This window comes from Antennarius striatus, chromosome 22 (genome assembly GCF_040054535.1).
Source record: "Antennarius striatus isolate MH-2024 chromosome 22, ASM4005453v1, whole genome shotgun sequence".
In the NCBI taxonomy this organism is placed as follows: Eukaryota; Metazoa; Chordata; class Actinopteri; order Lophiiformes; family Antennariidae; genus Antennarius; species Antennarius striatus.
Window position 1 is genome coordinate 1836717 of NC_090797.1, and position 18736 is coordinate 1855452.

Genomic DNA, 18736 nt, shown 5'->3' on the forward strand with positions numbered 1-18736 from the left:
AATTAACACGTACAAAATCCATTAACCGAGAATCCAACATTGTTCAGTTTGATTCCGATTATTCCGACGTTCTTTTCTGGAATCGGAGGCTGACCTAAAGTTTAATATTACAACCCACCCACCGTCGTCGCCACCCCGCTGATGTTTTAACCACTAAATCCTGCAGATGAATCTCCACAGACGTCAGACCTGAGACGCAAGGCAGACATGAAAGGTGAGCATTTCAATCTGTCAAAACTTTTTTTATTTTACAAAATTTAATCAAGGATATATTTTTACGTTGACTTTTGAGCAATTCATGAGTAATTTTGTGTTTTCTTGAGTTTCTGTTTCATTTAGACAGTTTTTAGAAAAGTTTTACTTATTTCATGCATGTTTATATGGCTCAAAGTTATTTACAATAAAAAATGTACAAATAAGACACTAATATAGATGCTTTATCAATCTCAGGAAGTTGCAAACAGTATAATAATATTAAATAATAAAAATTAAAGTAAGAAGTTACAAAGGAATGAAGCAGGTTTTGCAGTGTTTCTTGTTTGTATAATTGTATATGACATAAAATAAAAATGGCTAAAATACATGTAAATAACTGCCACTCATCCTCTCCTCCTTCTTCCTCCTGCAGGAGATGTACCTGGAGAAAGCCTCCCCAGCGGAGCGAGACCCAGCAAAAAGCAGCTGCCCCCCCCAGAGGTGAAGATCGAGGAACGGGGGCAATGGAGCAATAACATGGAATTCCTCCTGTCGTCTGCGGGCAACATCATCGGCCTGGGCAACGTGTGGCGCTTCCCTTACCTCTGCTACAAGAACGGGGGAGGTGGGTGGAGGAGGGGGGGTTTCCCACCCCCCCTAGGTTTCCTTTTATTATTGTATTATAGGGTATTTAGGTTACTTCGGCCCGGGGGCCATGTACGGCCCTTTAGGCTTCCTGATCAGGCCCTCCAAACTTGTTCCATCTATATATGTAATTTCATTAAATAAATGCAGTATTAAATAATAAACCTTAAAATAAATATAAATAATAGTAATAATAGTAAATATATATGCTGTGCTGCCTGTTAAAGGCCCAAACATTTTATATAATAGTTTTAATACGTCGTTTGCATTTGTACAAATAAACTCCGTCCATCTGCTTCTTAGTTGGCGCAACTATCAAAGTTCAGAACTCAGTGTGGCCCCCCCCAATGTCCCTCACGTGATGCCGGTGGTGTTAAGGTGTGATAGCTTACACATGACAAGTAATAAGTCACCCATGGGTGAGACAGAGCGACTGGTTGCACAAGCGAGCAGCTCCACTGATCCAGAACAGGTAATGATGTACTGTATCCTCTTCCTCTTCCTCAGGTGCGTTCCTCATCCCCTACCTGCTCTTCCTGTTCACCTGCGGCGTCCCGATCTTCTTCCTGGAGACGGTGCTGGGCCAGTACACCAGTTCTGGGTGTGTCCCCAGCTGGAAGAAGATCAGTCCGTTGTTTGTCGGTAGGCAGGACGGGTGTGGAACCGATCCAAGGTGATGCAGACTTCTGGTTCTGGTCCTGACCTGTGGTTTATTTAGGCATCGGCTACGGAACCCAGGTGATCGGCTTCCTGCAAAACTGCTACTACATCATCGTCCTGGCCTGGGCCATCTTCTACCTGTCCAACTGCTTTTCCGGGGTCCTGCCCTGGTCGTCCTGCAACAACACCTGGAACACCGGTACCAAACGCGCTTCAGAACCCAATCTGAGCCTCCGCTGATGTTCGTTTCATTATTTTTGCTCTCCTTCACAGAAAACTGCCTGGAATTCCACCGGGGAAGCGAATCCTTCAATGAAACACGCAACCCCAACGCCACGTCACCCGTCATCGAGTTCTGGGAGTGAGTTCTTCAAACGCCTCCAACACCTCCTCCATGATGAGTCTTTTCCTTGTGAAAAATGCTGTTTCCTGTCTGTTTCTGCAGAAGAAGAGCGCTGAGGATCTCCCCGGGCATCGAGCACATGGGTTCGCTGAACTGGGACCTGGCCCTGTGCCTCCTGGTGGCCTGGGTCATGTGCTACTTCTGCATCTGGAAGGGGACGAAATCCACGGGGAAGGTTGGAGCGATCACGTTTGGTGTGTCCTCCCCCCAGCTTAAATCTACATGTTAAACACTGGTGTGTGTTTGCAGGTGGTTTACTTTACTGCCACCTTCCCCTACGTGATGCTGGTGGTGCTGCTGATCAGAGGACTCACCCTGCCAGGCGCTCTGATCGGCATCCAGTTCTACCTTTACCCCGATCTGGGACGCCTGGCCGACCCTCAGGTGCTGCGGTTTTCTCTCTCCACAGCCTCTTGTCTCACAAAAAGCTTGTGATACTGAAAGAAGGACAAATATATTCCGTGTTTTATTTATTCCTTGACTTTATTCCAGGTGTGGATGGACGCTGGCACACAGATCTTCTTCTCCTTCGCCATCTGTATCGGATCAGTCACCGCCCTGGGAAGCTACAACAAATACAACAACAACTGCTACAAGTACCTGGAGCTTCTCCCTTCCACTGAACAACGATCCGCTTTAAATACAATAAATAATCAATAACAGGGTCTGATCAGCTGGTTTAGGCTTGAAAGCCTGATGGCCTCAAATAATAAATAAATAAATCTTGTTCTGGTTCAACATGGACACAGGAAGTTTACAGTTTAAAAGATACATATTGATTCACAATAACAATAATAATTAAAATTTAACAACAATATCAGCAACAATAGTAATAAGAAATATTTAGTAATCTTATATTTTTAGATTATTACTATCATTATTATTACTACTACTACTACTAATAATAATAATATAATAATTTTAAAATCTTAAAGAGTTTTTTTATAATAATGATAAATGATATGAGAGACATATGAGTTTTTTATAATAAGAATGATAATAATTTAATATATTTAATACTAAAAACAATATTATAATTATAATGATACAATAAAATACTTAAGAAATCTTACAAGAAATCTAATAATAATAATAGTGATGATGATGATGATGATAATAATAAAAATAATATTTAGAAATCTTAAAAGACATCATCATAAAAATTTGAAATCTTAAGACAGTTATAATAATAATAATAGCAATAACAATAATGATAGAGAAATATTACAAGATATATAATAATACTGTAATAATAATTATAATAGTTTTTTAAAAAAACACATATGATTTATTTTCAGTGAACTTAATGAAAATAAAAAGCATCTAACGACGTTAAATGCCCTGACCAAACATCCAGCGCCCCATGAGTCTGACGGAACACTGGTCCTTAAAACATGGACTGACCTGACCTCTGACCCTGATGATGTCATCTCCCCTGCAGGGACTGCATCCTGCTGTGCTGTCTGAACAGCAGCACCAGCTTTGTGGCGGGCTTCGCCATCTTTGGCATCCTGGGTTTCATGTCTTACGAGCAGAACATTCCCATCGCTGACGTGGCGGAATCCGGTGAGGCTCTGAGCCACGTTCTGGTTCCCCTCCAGTCCCACCAGCATCATCCTCACCGGTCTGCTCGTCTCTGCAGGTCCCGGCCTGGCCTTCATCGCCTACCCCCGCGCCGTGAGCATGATGCCCGTCGCTCCGCTGTGGGCCATCCTCTTCTTCCTCATGATCGTGTTCCTGGGGCTCGACAGTGAGGTAGAGAGACGTTTTGTTCTCATTTTGCTTTTCTGAGCCTGACAGAAAAGCTTTTCCCCAGATTTCATCCGTCATCTTCATTTTTTCCCATCTCTCCCGTCAGTTTGTGGGCGTCGAGGGCTTCGTCGCCTCGGTGATCGACATGCACCCCACGGTTTTCCGACGGAAGAACCGCAGGGAGCTCTTCCTGTTGGTGATCTGCACCCTCAACTTCTGCATCGGCCTCAGCATGCTGACGGAGGTACGGCTCGGAGACCGAGCTTTTTCTGACGTTTTGATGTTGTGATCAATGTTGTCATGTCTTATTCTCTTTTAACTGTACAGTAATTAAAACACAAGTTTGGGTATTTACTATATTACGTGAAAAAAAATTCACGAGATCTATCTATTATAACTTCATATCTATTGGTCTGCAGGGGGGTATGTACGTCTTCCAGCTGTTCGATTACTACTCCGCCAGCGGGATGTGTCTCCTCCTCATCGCCATTTTTGAGACCGTCTGCATCTCGTGGGTTTACGGTGAGACGCGTTTCCCCTTGGTTCTCGTCTTATCTGAAAACTTGGAGTGAATGTCTTGACTGTGTCCATCCAGGCGTGGATCGCTTCTTCGACAACATCGAGGACATGATCGGCTACCGTCCCAGTCCCTACATCAAGTACTGCTGGTTGTACGTCTCCCCAGCCTCGTGCATCGTGAGTATCGGCGAGTCAAAGTGAGGGCAACGCCTGGAGATGAACCCTTTATCGATATTTAAATTAGTCCATGTGACCTCTCAGGGGGTGTTCGCATTCTTCTTCATCAAATACTCCCCCCTGAAGTACAACAACGTCTACGTCTACCCCTGGTGGGGCTACGCCATCGGATGGATGCTTGGGATCTCCTCCATGGTCTGCATCCCGGCTTGGGTGATCTACAACATCAGCATCACCAAGGGGACGCTCCGAGAGGTAAGCCCCTCCCACTGCCCCGCCCCCTACCTTGTCCCTAATTAGATTGGAACCCATCGACGCCGTTTCATCCTCCTGCAGCGCATCCGGCTGCTCATCAAACCGTGTGACACCTTACCCAAGTCCAAGAGGGAGCAGGAGAGGCTGGTCGCCATCTTCGCCCCGGATCCAACTGCCGTGACGACAAACAGCTACTATCCCGTCTCGGATAAAGACTCTGAATTCTGAGCGGCAGTGAGGAGCCTTTAATCAAACGCGCTATAAGAATGGGAGGCGCAGGAGGTGAGAGGCCGGCGGAGCGTCGGGGTCGACAGCGTCTGAGCGTCTCAGGCGTGACAATAATGTGATAAAAGAAGAATGATGAAGAGTTGTGACGTCCTGCAGAAGTTTATAAATGAATGTTCTCTGTTCATTTTACATTGTAAAGATGAGGTTTGTGCAAATGAAAATGGGTTGAAACCATTTAATTCACTTCGCAAATCTCAAAACTGATCAATAATGTATTTATCTTAATTTCTGACAGATGAGCTGCAAGTAAATTATGTGGCGTCAGCTTTTTGTGTGTGACATGATTTTATGGCTACTCAGCCACTATTTTTTATCATATATTTTATTATCATAACTGACTGGAAATATTTTTTTTCTTATTCTTTTTCCTGAGAATTGAAATAAAAAAAGTTTTGCTTGAATTGACTGTTTAATGAGCTGGGGTTCAACTTAACAATTATAACATCATAGAGCAGAAACTTTTCCTTTACATGATCATTACTGACTGTTAAAAAGCACAGCAGGCTGTTCTGGAAATACACATTTTATGATTTATATGAATTATATATATATATATATATATATATATATATATATATATATATATATATATATATATATATATATATATATATAAAATATTATTAGGGAGATATTTGGCATGCAAATTACACACTGTAATCTTTAAAAAAGTAAATAGAACTGTCTCTCATAATAAGTGAGAACTGAAAGTTTAGGTGGAACTGAGATAAATCAATAAATTAATAAATGAAAATTATTATTATTATTACTATCAACCGGCTAGCTGCATAAATTAAATCTTTATTAGATTAGACTGAATATATCCCCCCTGTATTATACCTTATGATTTATTGCTTTTTGCTTTTTCCTTTATTTATTTATTTTCGTTCATTTCAATCCTCGTTCACGTGAACGCGGCCGCGCGCCCACAATGATCGAGCATTTTCGAACCACTTTTCTAGAATAATTTCGCCACCGGGTGTCTCGCGTCGCCTTTTCTGTCAGCGAGCCGCTGATTGGCTAGAACGGTAGCGTCCCTCCCGACGTAAAACGGTGACGCCCCGCGCTTTCCCGGCATGCACCGAGTGATGCCTTGAGCAAAGATGGCGGAAGGAGGAGCGGCTGATCTGGATACCCAGAGAGGAGAGGTCGCGGCTCTGCTGAAAACACAGCTGAGGAAAGGAGATACTTGGTGAGACTCGAGCTGAAACTTCTTCGGGGATGTCGCGTTGGCCCCGGGTGGCCCCACCGGGGCTGTCAGCCCCACGGAGCGGGGGGAAGCGAAGCCGACGGGCCGTGTTGACAGCTAGCTCCTGAGCTAGCATACGGGAGCCTGTCAGCTTCATGTGTGCCGCTTGTGCTAGCGCTGCCAATGCTAACGCTAGCTAGCCAAGCGTTCGCCTCTTTTACGTAAATTAAGGTAGTCTGCTAATTAAATTAGCTACTTCGAATTGCAATCTCTTATTTCACCTGCTAACAAGACCTCAACTCGGGCTACATTTCCTTTGTATAACCTAGTTAGCAGGCTAATAGCTTGCTAATTGGCTAGTCTGCCCCGAGCTCCAGTGGTTTGCCAGTCAGTGGGTTCACCCGTCGGCTTCGGCAGGGCGGAGTCGGAAAAGAAGCACCTGTCAGAATCACAGAGCCAGCTGGCCAGGCATGCAGGAACCTGAACTGGAGCTGCGTCAACAGTCCTTCTGTTACCACCAGTCATGTCTGCCATGTTAGCTCAGCCCGGCTAGATGTGTTTAGAGAAACGGGAAACAGAGTAGTAGTCACCTGATTCAGGCTAATGTGTGGTAATGAATATTAGAGAGTGACTTTAAAATGCAATACATCCTCATGTGCGGCTTGTTGAAGCTAAATTAGCAGCTCTTCCTGTGTGTACAGGTACCTGGTGGATAGTCACTGGTTCAAACAGTGGAAGAAATATGTGGGATTTGACAGCTGGGATAAATACCAGATGGGGGACCAGAATGTCTACCCAGGACCTGTTGATAACTCTGGTCTTCTCAGAGGTAGGACACACTTTAGATCTTTAAGTCATATCGTAATAATAATATATTATGAGTAATGTGGTGTTTTTGTGCAGCCACTCAGTGGGGGTGACATTATCTTTCTGGAAGTGATAACAATGAACTCAAAGGAAAAGGGAACAAAACCATCTTTATTGACTCGTCCCAGCTTTTTGAGGGGGTTCCTAGAAAACTCCCCAGCATATTTTTCCTTTGTCTTCATTGTGTCACATGACACCGTGTGTGGTTTGCCGGTGTAAGTGTTGTCTCGCTGTTTCCCACATGGCCTCCTCTCACCCCCGCTTCACCTGTAGATGGGGACGTGCTGGCCATCAAGGAGCACCTCATCGACGAGCTGGACTACATCCTGGTCCCAACAGAGGGCTGGAATAAGCTCGTCAGCTGGTACGGCTTGACGGAGGGTCAGGAACCGATCGCCCGCAAGGTGAGGCTTCTGTCGTGAGATCGGGTCGAGCTGATGTGACAAACGGAGAACGCGGCGGTGTATAACTCCAGACAAAGGTTACGGTTGTTGGCTGTAAAGGATTTATTTTGTTGGTTTGAGTTTGAGTGGAGAAGCTGACTAATAATTTCAGCATTTCTGTTGAATACGGAGTGACTTGGATTTAAAATGCCGTCGACTTTTGTTTAACCATAAGAAATACTGTCATTTACTGACTGGTTGATGTTATAAATCAGGAAATGACACCTTTTTCTTAATAAACTTGGTTTATTTGTCTTGTCTTAACAAAATGCAGCAACAATAATCGCCTTCAATTTCCTTCAGTCTGTTACTTTCTATGGCGAGCTGTACTATTTATTTTGGGTTTAATGAGTGCTTCCTCACACAGTTTGGTCGGGTGACACACGCCGTTGAATGACTGCGTGTAAGGATTACTCTGTGTAATGTTTATTTATGGGAGCTACAACTTAACGGAACCCACGGCAACAAATCCCCGATCCAAATCTCCCGAGTCATGGCATCATGGCTGCTGAAATCTTCCTCTCCCCGTTCTGTCTCCCCCCCACCGTCCACTGACCCTCCCATTTCACCATGTATGTCGTGAGACGTATCGGGTGGCCGCCGGGTTTCTATTTTCATCCAACGTTCTGGATGACTGAAAAGCTACATGGAGCGATCTGCGAGACACAACATGCAGGAGGTTCATTCTTATCTTTTGCTTTCTTTAAACACTTTGTTTCATCTGTGGTGGTGATATCCTGAGGCATTGGGGGGGGCAGATGTGCTAAAAAGGGAGGGCTGTTGTCGGGTTTCCTACCGCAGCGCTCTTGGGTTCTGATCACCAACACCGGCGGAGTGTTCCTGCTTGTCCTTGTTTTTTTTTTAAGTGGAGGAATGTTGACTGAGGTCACGCTGAGAGAAGCGGCGGTGAAGCTTCTGAGAAGCTCTAGTTGTGTGGGGGTGGGGGTGGGGGGTAATGTGGTTTTGACTCGACTTTGATTTGTGAAATTCTGTCCACGTTTGTTGATGACTCTGTGTTTTTGCGCTGAGTTAATGAAAACGTGGGCGCTGTGCGGGTGGGGTAGGTCGGGCCCGTTGGGTTTGTGGGGTGGGGGGGTGTTCTGGGTGGGAATCTCAGCCATGTGTCCATACGCCGCAGTTCTCAGTCGATTTGTCGCAGCCGGAGCGGTGAGTGTTTGTGTGTCGTGGGGGCTCAGCGCTGAAATAAATAGGATGGGACCCCTCAGCTGTTTCCACGAGGTGCTGCTAATTTGGGCGCTTCGCTCTGACTCCCATCAGGACACCAGCAGGCGGCGCTTCCTTCTGCAGAAGGGGCAGACGCACTAGATGAACTCATCATTTCAGATGTATCAGTGCAGCAAAAGCCTTGTGGGAGGAGGCGTACCTGGTGGGGGCCTCATTAGGACGCCAATTAGCTCCTATTCAGAGAATAAAGAGGCGGATTTGCTGCTGAGTTTGTTGATGAGCTGCAGAAGCTCCGTATTTATGCCGGCGTGAGCGGATGTTTTTCAGTCCGACATCAGAGACTGTTTGGTTTTACTTGAACACATTTTGCACTTTGGGACATGATTCCAGTCGGCTAACGTCGTCACGTTATGTCACACAGCTGATAGGAGCGAGCAGAGGAGAATATTTGGATTACCCTGAAGACTGCTTCTGTATTATTGTCTCATCTTGCGTAATAAGAATGAAATATCCAGTTTCTGTAATTAAAGGCACAACTCATGTCCATTCCTCGGTTTCCAGGTTGTGGAGCAGGGTATGTTTGTGAAGCACTGCAAGGTGGAGGTGTACCTGACAGAACTGAAGCTATGTGAAGACAGCAACATGGACAACGTGATCCCCAAACGCTTCAGTAAAGCCGACACGATAGGTGAGCCTCAGCTCCCCCCCCCAGAGTGGGAATAGAAGTCCGTTCCAGTTTCTCACGACTCGGGACAGTCGGTGTTTTTACATTTCTAAATATCCACTCTTTTCTGCAGACATGATCGAGAAGGAGATGCGGAAGCTGTTCAGCATCCCCAACGAGAAGGAGACCAGGTTGTGGAACCGGTACATGAGCAACACCTTCGAGCCTCTCAACAAACCCGACAGCACCATTCAGGACGCCGGCCTCTACCAGGGGCAGGTAGGGGGCATCTCCTCCCAGAGGCGGCTCAAGAGAATCAACAGACGTCCAAATATGGGCTGCTGTGTGGACATTTATTATTCCAGAGCTCAGTGAGATTCTCTCTGGTTTCGTTTGCCCTCACGGATCTGTACCGTCTGCCTGCTCGACCACAGCCTGATGTTTCTGCTTCATTTGAGCCCCCGTCCGACAGATTACCACATCCTACAGACGGCCGGCCGATGAAAATACTTCATATTCCAGCACTAAATCATTTAAACCCTCGGAAGCGATGCGGCGACTCGTTTCTTCTGTTGTTTTGCCCGATCTTGGGTGTAAACGCTCCCACTTATTATTTTTTTTAGCTGGATGGATCAGCAGGAAGGGTTTTCATTCAATTTACTGCTAAAGAGTTCATTATCAGGAATTAATGGAGACAAAGAAACAGTTTGAATCAGGTTTTCACTCACATTGTGATATAAAAATACATATATTTAATATAATATTAAATTGGCCGTGTCCTTTAACATCTGTGTCGCTGCTTCACACATTTAACCTCTCCTTCTAAGCTTCTTAAACACTGGCGCTCTGGATGTCTGCTGGAGCAGACGTCGCCTCCACGTAAACCCCAGATTATCTCGGCGCCGAGCCGGCAGACCTCAGATCAGCAGTTTGTGTAGAACCAGAACACGTCTTTATCAAGAGCAAACCAGGAAACGTGTTTGTAGAAAAAAGGACTTATCTGATAAGATGTGTAACTTATCTGCTGATGTCGACCTGGTTAAAGCTTACCCCCACCGCCCTCACAGGTCCTGGTCATCGAGCAGAAGAACGAGGACGGCTCGTGGCCTCGAGGCTCCACAGCACCAAAGTGAGTGAACGGCATTTCACCGAGCCCAAAGGGGAAAACGCAAGTTGGTGTTAAAATTTTTTAAAAAAAAGCTGTGATGCTGCATCTCGTCATTTGGTGGGGAAAAAAGACAAAAGAGAACACTAGTAAACGTGATTTAAAGTTGTTGCTCTGCCGCCGCGCCACCTCATCACCTTCAAAAACCTCCTCTCTCCCTGGGTCTGCCTCTTTCGCCTGACCTTTTTGTTGTTGACATATCTCCTCTGTTTACTTTAATTCATCTCCGTTTTTATTTGATTGACTCCTTCCTGGAACGGCTCCTTTATTTCTCTCTAACTCATGGTGTATTCTTTATCTTTTGAAGGTCATCTGGTGCTTCCAATCTCTCTGCTTTGCCAAAGATCTCGCCTTCATCTCTCACAAACAATCATAACAGCAGCTTCAACAGCAGGAAGTAAGGCTTGGAAGGGGGCGGGGCTTACGAATGAATGGGGAGGGGTGCGGTGTGTGTGGATGCCGACAACCAGAGTGTCCAACTTTATTTTAACCTTCATAAACGATAAATAATATAAAAAATAAAGCTGTAGTTGCACATCCAGACTCCAGAATCTGGTTTTCCTGAGGAATCTTAACCCATTCCTCACCAGCGAAGGAATATTCCTGCTAATTTTGTTTCCAACTCTAAAAGCAAGAAGTTGTATGCAAATTAGCGACGGCGCTAATCTACATTTTGTACACTCGTGGTTAAATCACCAGAACGACTCGCCGTGTTTCCAGTTTTTTCTAAACGCCTCTTTGTAAACAGGCTCTCGTCGCCATAGCGACGAAGGACCCGGCAGCTCAGCGTCGCCGTCTTCTAGAGAGCACTGCTCGCCAGTGGGCGGAGCTTTCCCCTTCTGCTGTTAGCATTTAGTGTCCCCTCCTTCCACTGTCTGTGATTGATTCACTGCATGCTGGAGTGTGTGTGTGTGTGTGTGTGTGTGTGTGTGTGTGTGCCTCTTTATTCACACTGCGTTGAATATTTTTTATTCCTTTATTTTCCCCCGTCGCTGCCGGAGCGTAGAAATAAAAGGCGACGCGTGGCCACCATGAAAGATCAATATTGACGTAAGGAGGGCGAGGTCGGCGCGTTCCTGCAGCTGGAGGACGAAGCGAACCTCCAGCTGTTATTTTTTAACATATTTTTGTTTCCCAGCCGGGGGGCGCCGTCGTTTCATCCCATTTGATAGCAGCGGTGTGTTTTCCTGGGTAACGGGGGGTGGGGGGTGTTGAGGAAACTGGATCTCCGCTCCCTGCGGCCCTCCTGTCCCTGATTGGCTACGGAGCCAGAGCCGCCGCGGCCCCTGAATTATTCATGGGGGGGCTTTTTATTTTCATACCAAGTTTTCACGCGTTACACAACGTGTGTCTTCTTGGATATTTAGTGGCTTTTTTTCTGGCAGCCTCTCAAACGATGGTGACTTTCACGACCCCCCCCCCCTGCAGCACCCCCTCAACCGATTCCGGTCCCCTGATTGTGATGCACATGTTCTGCAGTCTTAAGTGACCTTCAGAATATATTTCATCCCCTCCTCCTCCTCAAACCCCCGTGTCCCGGTGATGAAACAACCTCCTCGTGTATTAGTTTATATATTATGTAGAGAACCCCCCCCCCTTTTAAAACGCACTGGGTGATTTTTGGGTGAACGAGTGTCTTGGTGTGGGTGGAGGTCATGTGACCTGTGCAGACTGCAGCCTCAGCTGGATGCAGTGGATCAGCTGCTCCCTCCATCCCCATCTCATTTCTCCTCCGTCACCCCCCCCTTCCCTCTCCTTGTACTGCCCCCCCCACCCCACCCCGTCCCTCTGCCTCTCCCGCACTCCCTCCCTCCCTCTCTCTCTCCCTCCCTGTGCACCTCTAGCTTCGGTAGCAGTAGTCTCCAGCATCCTTGCTGCTGATGCTGCTATAAATATCTTCCGGTAGCCGTAGAGCAGCAGAAAGCAGCAGGCAGGCCAGAGGGAGGGGCAGACGAGCAGAGGACAGGACAGGACAGGACAGGACGGGACGGGACAGGGGGAAGGGATCAGAGGCAGACAGTATGACAGGATGGGAAGAGAAAAGAGAAGAGTTGTAATGGGAGCAAGAGGAGGACTGTATGCTGGTCAAATTTGGGTCTAAACTTGGTTGGGAGTGCCACTGGAGCAGCAGGGGGGGGAAGGCCGAGGTTAGACTTCCCCTCCCCAGGCTTCCTTAGCGCCGGATGCTGCGAAACCCAACTCCGTCCAGGCCGCAGCTCTTCCACGTTCGCTGGGGCATGAGGGCCGGCGCGGGCCGGGGCGGGGCTGAGATGTCATGCTCCTGTGTTGCTGGTGGTGCCTGAGGCCGGAGGCGGTGGAGCTGGACCACCATCGCGTGCTGAACTGCGACGCCGGCGCCTCCACCGCCATCGCAGCTGTTTCCCTCAACCAATGGGAGCCAGGAGCTGCCGCCGGCACCGGCTTGCAGCCCTCCCAGAGGTCCGCCCAGTGCTGAGATCGGAACTTTTAGCTCACCGGTCGTCTAGAAGCCTGAGAGCCTTTTAGGAGACTCTTGGGTTCAGATTATTGCAGAACTCGTTTGTTTGCCTTGTGATCGTTTTACTGTTTTGAGCTTTAATCTACATGTTTGTGTGAAACAGGACTGATCCTCTGCTTGTAAGGGGGGGGTTACTCTTCATAACCTTCCTGTTTGTGCGTCCCTGTGTCCATTGCCTAGTGTGAAGAACTCCAGCTACAGCCTGCCGTCCTACCACCCCTACAGCAACAGCTACGACTACTCAGACCAGAGCCGGCAGAACGAGCGCTCGGGTCTCTGTGGACTCTCCAACTTGGGCAACACCTGCTTCATGAACTCTGCTGTGCAGGTAACCGGCAGTCCTTCGGGGGGGGGGGCTGACAGTCTTTCGGGGTAGCCTGACAGTCCTTCAGATTCAGAGTCTAGAGTTTGGTTTGAAAGTTTCAAATGCAGATCTTGTGAAAACTCTAAAACTCCACCTTTTGCTGATGACTCGTCTCCTGCTTGCGCTCTTCCCGCAGTGTTTAAGTAATATCCCCCCGCTGACGGAGTACTTCCTCAAGGACAAGTACACGGACGAGCTGAACGAGGACAACCCGTTGGGGATGAAGGGCGAGATCGCCCGAGCCTACGCCGAGCTCATCAAGCAGCTGTGGTCTGGCAAATATAGCTACGTCACCCCGAGGCCTTTCAAGGTGACAACCCCTAAAAACCTCCTCTAGAAAGGTCATGAAGTTGTGTCACTCGTGTGGTTTTTATTGGGTGTTTTCCTTCCTCCAGACCCAAGTGGGCCGTTTTGCCCCCCAGTTCTCGGGCTACCAGCAGCAGGACTCCCACGAGCTGCTGGCCTTTCTCCTGGACGGCCTTCACGAGGACCTGAACCGCATCAGGAAGAAGCCTTACATCCAGCTGAAGGACGCTAACGGCAGGCCTGATAAAGTGAGATGAAGACGGCGATCTTTCGTTCGGTTGAATCGGCACATCGTTTTTTTTGTTGAGTCATGCTTACGCACCGCTCTGCTGGTTGGTGCTTCACAGGTGGTGGCGGAGGAGGCGTGGGAGAACCACATCAAGAGGAACGACTCCATCATCGTGGATATTTTCCATGGCCTTTTCAAGTCCACTCTAGTTTGCCCTGTTTGCTCCAAAGTCTCTGTGACGTTTGACCCTTTCTGCTACTTGACTCTTCCCCTGCCCATGAAGAAGGAGCGCACACTGGAGGTCTACCTGGTCAGACTGGACCCTCTAGCCAAGCCCACACAGGTACAAAACCAGGTTCCTCTTGGACCTTCTGACCGCACCTGACGGCAGAACTTTGACCTCCATGTTGGTGTTTCAGTACAAGCTGACCGTACCCAAGGTGGGCTACATCTCTGACCTTTGTACCTCGCTCTCCAACCTGTCTGGAGTTCCTGCAGAAAAGGTACAAACACGGATCTCGAGACTAACCCAGCTATCTTTAAGTCATTGGCTGCTAGCGCTTCGTAGCAGGTAGAAAATATGTCTGATCAATCATCTTTAACCAAAACCAGATGATTGATCTCTTCCTAACATTTCTGTGACATTAACAAAGATCTTCTGTCTCTACTGTCGCCCCCAGATGATTGTAACCGATATCTACAACCACCGTTTCCACCGGATCTTCGCCACCAACGAGAACCTGAGCAGCATCATGGAGAGAGACGACATCTACGTGTAAGTGTCCGCTTTTGACTGACAGGAAGTTCCAGATCGAAACCATCGAACCTGACCACGCCCCAACACCCCTCCAGGTTTGAGCTGGCGGTGAACAGGGTGGAGGACACGGACCACGTGGTGATCCCGGTGCACCTGAGGGAGAAGTACAAGCAGTCGGGCTACAACCACACCAGCACGCCGCTGTTCGGACAACCGTTCCTCATCGCCGTCCCGAGAACGCTGAGCGAAGACAAACTCTACAACCTGCTGCTGCTTCGTCTCTGGTGAGTCCGGCAGTTGATTGGCTCGTCGTCACGACACGTTACCTGTTGGGAGAGTAAGAATCGTCTTTGTTCTCGCAGTCGGTTTGTCAGGTCTTCGGTCGAGGAGGACGAGGAGGATTGTGAAGAGACGGCGCCGTCCAAACAGCATTCTGTCAACGGGAACGCCACCAACGGGCTGCTGGAGGAGGGGTCGCCGAGTGAGTCCATCAGTGAGGCCTGCAGGTGTTGCTAGATACTCTGTTCAGGGGGCTTCAAACTCTCGTGTGCCCCCCCGCAGGCGAGATGGAGACCGACGAACAGGACGACGAGTCCAGTCAGGATCAGGAGCTGCCCTCCGAGAACGACAACAGCCAATCAGAGGACTCGGTGGGCGGAGACAACGAGCTGGAGAACGGGGTGGGCGGTCCCCACAACTCCACCAAGATCCAGCAGACGGCCGGGCTCAACAGGAAGAGACTTTTCACATTCCAGTTCAACAACATGGGGAAGACGGACTTCTCCCTCATCAAGGAGGACAGCAGGCAGATCCGCTTCGACGAGGGACACCTCCGGCTCAGCGGTAGGATCCCCCCCCCGAGAGCCACACAGATATATACAGTCTACAGGCTGGTCCTGGAACAGTAGATTGACCTGTCGTCTGTCCACAGACCGGTCCTACCTCTCCTTGGACTGGGAACCGGAATTGAAGAAGAAACACTTCGACGACACGGCGGTCGAGGTAAAGCCGACCTGTGACGTTACGAGTACGCTGCCAATAAAGTTGATACAAACTCTGTCCTGTTTGTGTCGTGAACTGCTTCCTGTGTGTGACTTCCTGTCTGACTGCAGGACTTTGACAAACATGAGAGCATGGAGTACAAACCCCAGAAGAAGGCCTTCTTCAAGCTGAAGGACTGCATCGAACTCTTCACCACCAAGGAAAAGTTGGGGGCCGAGGACCCCTGGTGAGCGACGCTTAGCATCAACGGTCCGTTAGCATCACTGGTAGCATCCGCAAGCAAACTGACGTGTGTCTGTGTTCTCTCAGGTACTGTCCCAACTGTAAGCAGCACCAGCAGGCCACCAAGAAGCTGGACCTGTGGTCGCTGCCGCCGGTGCTGGTGGTCCACCTGAAACGCTTCTCCTACAGCCGCTACATGAGGGACAAACTCGACTCGCTGGTCGACTTCCCGCTCAGGTACGCTAGGTGGAGTTTTGGCATTAGGTCAGAGCTTGTTTTTTCATTCCTTTCTTTCCTGTCGTTGACCTCGTCGTCTTTATTGCAGAGATCTGGACATGTCCGAGTTCCTGATCAACCCCAACGCTGGGCCCTGTCTCTACGACCTCATCGCTGTGTCCAACCACTACGGCGGGATGGGGGGAGGCCACTGTGAGTAACTGAAAGTGTCAAAGTCCAACCTGATGCAGCGACACAGTAGAACCTCGAGATACGAGCTGTTGTTTGAGATACGACACCACTGCTAGTTGGCGGATGGATACATCAGTGAGACCGGATCTCGTTCTCGTTGGTGGACTAAAGACGTAGCTCGTGTGTTCTCGTGACTTTTGTTTCTTTTTTATTCTTTATCATCGATATCTTAACTTATATATAATTAGTTATACACAGGTAAAGTCTGAATGTCTGTTTGTAGATAAAAAAGTTTTTTTCCCCATAATTTTAATTGTTTTGCGTTTTTTTTAAATGATGGAACCCGTCTACGCTCTTGTCCGTTCAGATACGGCTTACGCCAAGAACAAAGACGATGGAAAGTGGTACAACTTTGACGACAACAGCGCGTCGCCTGCCAACGAAGATCAAATCGTGGTGAGTCATTGATTCAACCAATCAGAGTTCAGCAGGTGTTCCCATGCTGTCGCGTCATTGGTCAACTCACGGCGGTGCCTTGTTGTCTTTCCTGCAGTCCAAAGCGGGCTACGTGTTGTTCTACCAGCGCCAGGACACTGTGAAAGGGACCGGCTACTTCGCCCTGGACCGAGAGGAAGAGGAGGATGAGGACGAGGAAGACGACGAAGAGGAGGAGGAGGAAGAGGAGGAGGAGAACAAAGGCGAGGGCAGGCAGGAGAGGAAGAGCGCCCCCTCTGCTCAGGGCGCCTCGTGCAGCGCCGGCGCCTCCGCCCAGAGCGACGAGGAGGACCCGAATGAGAACAGGCGCCGGAAGAACGACAACGAACAGGAAGAGGAGGAGGAGGAGGAGGAAGAACAGGCGCCCCATCGTGACGTCACCATGACAACCAACTGATGCGAAGGGAGACGGGATTAAATGGAGAGAGACTGGGATCTCTCCATCCGAAGCCATACGGACACGGCACGGCAGCGGCGCCACTGGCCCCGCCCAGCCGCCGGGACTTGGCCCTCGATGGGCGGAGCCGCATCGGGGCGACGGCTATTAAAGGGGGGGGGTTGTCGGGGTACGCAACGAAATCAGGGCCCTCCTCTGAGGTGGATCACCGTGTGTGTGTGTAACGTGTGTGTGTGTGTGTGTCGTCACGTCTGTTTGTTGGTTTTCGCTCACCGACCGGCGCAGAGGATTGGACGGCGTCCATGCCCTTGGACCCGCCTCCTCCTCTCCGACTTCCTGTGTTGTTGTTTTTTTATATCATCATGAGAGCACTGTCAGCCAATCATTTTACTATCGTTTAGACTTTTGTAAATATTTTAAACACTGAATTATCGGATTTTTCGCAATGCGATGAAACATTTCGAACTTGCACAATCACCAAACCGGACAGCATCCGTGTTTTGTTTTGTTTTTTAAAACGTGCGATCGCCAGACTTCCTTAGAAGGTTTTCCCCGGATCAGGAGCTTGGGAAGCTCCGACGAGTCTCGACTCCACATGGAGAAGTGACGCTAATAGTTGCGTGTTTTTATAAATAAAGTGTCAAACAGCCAAACTGTCCAAAAGCTTTGAGCTGCTGCTGCTAACAGAAACACATCATCAGCATATTGGGAACTCCTGGTCCTGCTTCCGCCTTTAGCGTCGTCTCCTCCCGCTCGTTCCTCATCCTTGAAATGCTAAAGGAATGCAGGAAATGAGCAAAAAACGTATGAATTCATCCGAAGTTTGAGGTTTAGTGTCTTAACGCGCAGCGGCGGCGACAAATCTTTAAAAAACAAGCTGCAGACGCGTCGATTTTCCCACTCCACTTCCCCCCGTTAGTCTGACGTCCTCTAAGCTTTAACCTCTTCGCCCTGCAGGGGGCGCTGTCGGATCGGTGACTCCGTCTCTCGTTTTCGCGTCACCTCAGCCTTAACTCTTAATCTCTTGACAAAGTCGCCTTTTCTTTTGCGCGCCGCTGTCTCGACACCTTCACGCACCGACGACAGCGGTGTTCTTTTTTTTCTTTTTTTTGTGCGCTCGCGTTTATGGCACCACTTCGCCACCAGAGGGCCAGAATGTACGCAGACAAAAACGAACACTGACCAGACATATGTGGTTGATGCCTTTCGTTTATTATTTTTGCTTCTTTAGGGCGGGGCTTCCTCCCACTGGGTGTGGTTGACTGTGATTGTAACGAGGTTCACGATCTTTTGACGTTAGCTGTTTGAATTCATGGGTACAGCCGAACAAACGCGTTGCCGCTCCAGAGGGGCGATAATAGATAACACATCTTTTGTGTTCCCGAGTTTTTTTTGGCGATGGGCGAAGGGGGCGGGGACTAAACAGGAAATGATGGGGTGAGTCCACCCAAAAAAAAAAAAAGGGCGTTCAGCTTCTTGGGATCACGACACAGGATGTTCCTCCATCGGTGTAACTGAGGTGGAGCGTTGCGTTCTTTTTCTACCTGTTTTTTCCATTGTTAGCGGCATTAGCACAACTGTTAGCGTTTTTTTTTTTTTTTTTGGACGGACTCACCCCGTCCCATCTGAGATGAGATCGCGACTGTAGGCTT

At 48.5% G+C, this 18736-nt stretch overlaps 2 protein-coding genes across 3 annotated transcripts; both read left to right on the top strand.

Moving 5' to 3' along the window:
• Positions 1-57: 57 nt before the first annotated feature.
• Positions 58-5255, top strand: LOC137589011 (sodium- and chloride-dependent GABA transporter 2-like). Its single transcript, XM_068306374.1, has 15 exons — positions 58-214; positions 629-820; positions 1348-1482; positions 1559-1699; positions 1774-1861; positions 1946-2078; positions 2153-2287; positions 2396-2499; positions 3345-3469; positions 3546-3658; positions 3762-3899; positions 4075-4177; positions 4251-4351; positions 4436-4606; positions 4688-5255. The coding sequence occupies exons 1-15, from the start codon at positions 208-210 to the stop codon at positions 4832-4834; spliced, it is 1833 nt and encodes a 610-aa protein (XP_068162475.1). The 5' UTR covers positions 58-207; the 3' UTR covers positions 4835-5255.
• Positions 5256-5992: 737 nt separating this feature from the next.
• LOC137589010 (ubiquitin carboxyl-terminal hydrolase 15-like) lies at positions 5993-18514 on the top strand. 2 transcript variants are annotated; one of them, XM_068306371.1, is made up of 22 exons: positions 5993-6086; positions 6785-6912; positions 7224-7354; positions 9140-9266; positions 9376-9521; positions 10310-10371; positions 10715-10804; positions 13085-13232; positions 13405-13578; positions 13664-13822; positions 13922-14146; positions 14223-14306; positions 14484-14578; positions 14656-14844; positions 14923-15041; positions 15122-15403; positions 15492-15562; positions 15673-15788; positions 15872-16021; positions 16110-16213; positions 16560-16648; positions 16746-18514. In XM_068306371.1, exons 1-22 carry the CDS (start codon positions 5998-6000, stop codon positions 17082-17084), a joined length of 3117 nt encoding a protein of 1038 aa, XP_068162472.1. In that variant the 5' UTR covers positions 5993-5997; the 3' UTR covers positions 17085-18514. The 2 variants fall into 2 exon arrangements, with proteins under 2 accessions (XP_068162472.1, XP_068162474.1); XM_068306373.1 differs by lacking the exon at positions 10715-10804.
• Positions 18515-18736: the final 222 nt, after the last annotated feature.

What these genes read in the sequence shown, in the direction of transcription:
- LOC137589011 (XM_068306374.1), top strand. An exon ending in GATCAGTCCGTTGTTTGTCG is followed by an intron (nt 1,483 to 1,558) that starts GTAGGCAGGACG and finishes TGGTTTATTTAG; the next exon opens with GCATCGGCTACGGAACCCAG. An exon ending in GACGCCTGGCCGACCCTCAG is followed by an intron (nt 2,288 to 2,395) that starts GTGCTGCGGTTT and finishes ACTTTATTCCAG; the next exon opens with GTGTGGATGGACGCTGGCAC.
- LOC137589010 (XM_068306371.1), top strand. Translation starts at nt 5,998, where the DNA reads ATGGCGGAAGGAGGAGCGGCTGATCTGGATACCCAGAGAGGAGAGGTC. An exon ending in CAGTAAAGCCGACACGATAG is followed by an intron (nt 9,267 to 9,375) that starts GTGAGCCTCAGC and finishes TCTTTTCTGCAG; the next exon opens with ACATGATCGAGAAGGAGATG. An exon ending in TCGACGACACGGCGGTCGAG is followed by an intron (nt 15,563 to 15,672) that starts GTAAAGCCGACC and finishes GTCTGACTGCAG; the next exon opens with GACTTTGACAAACATGAGAG.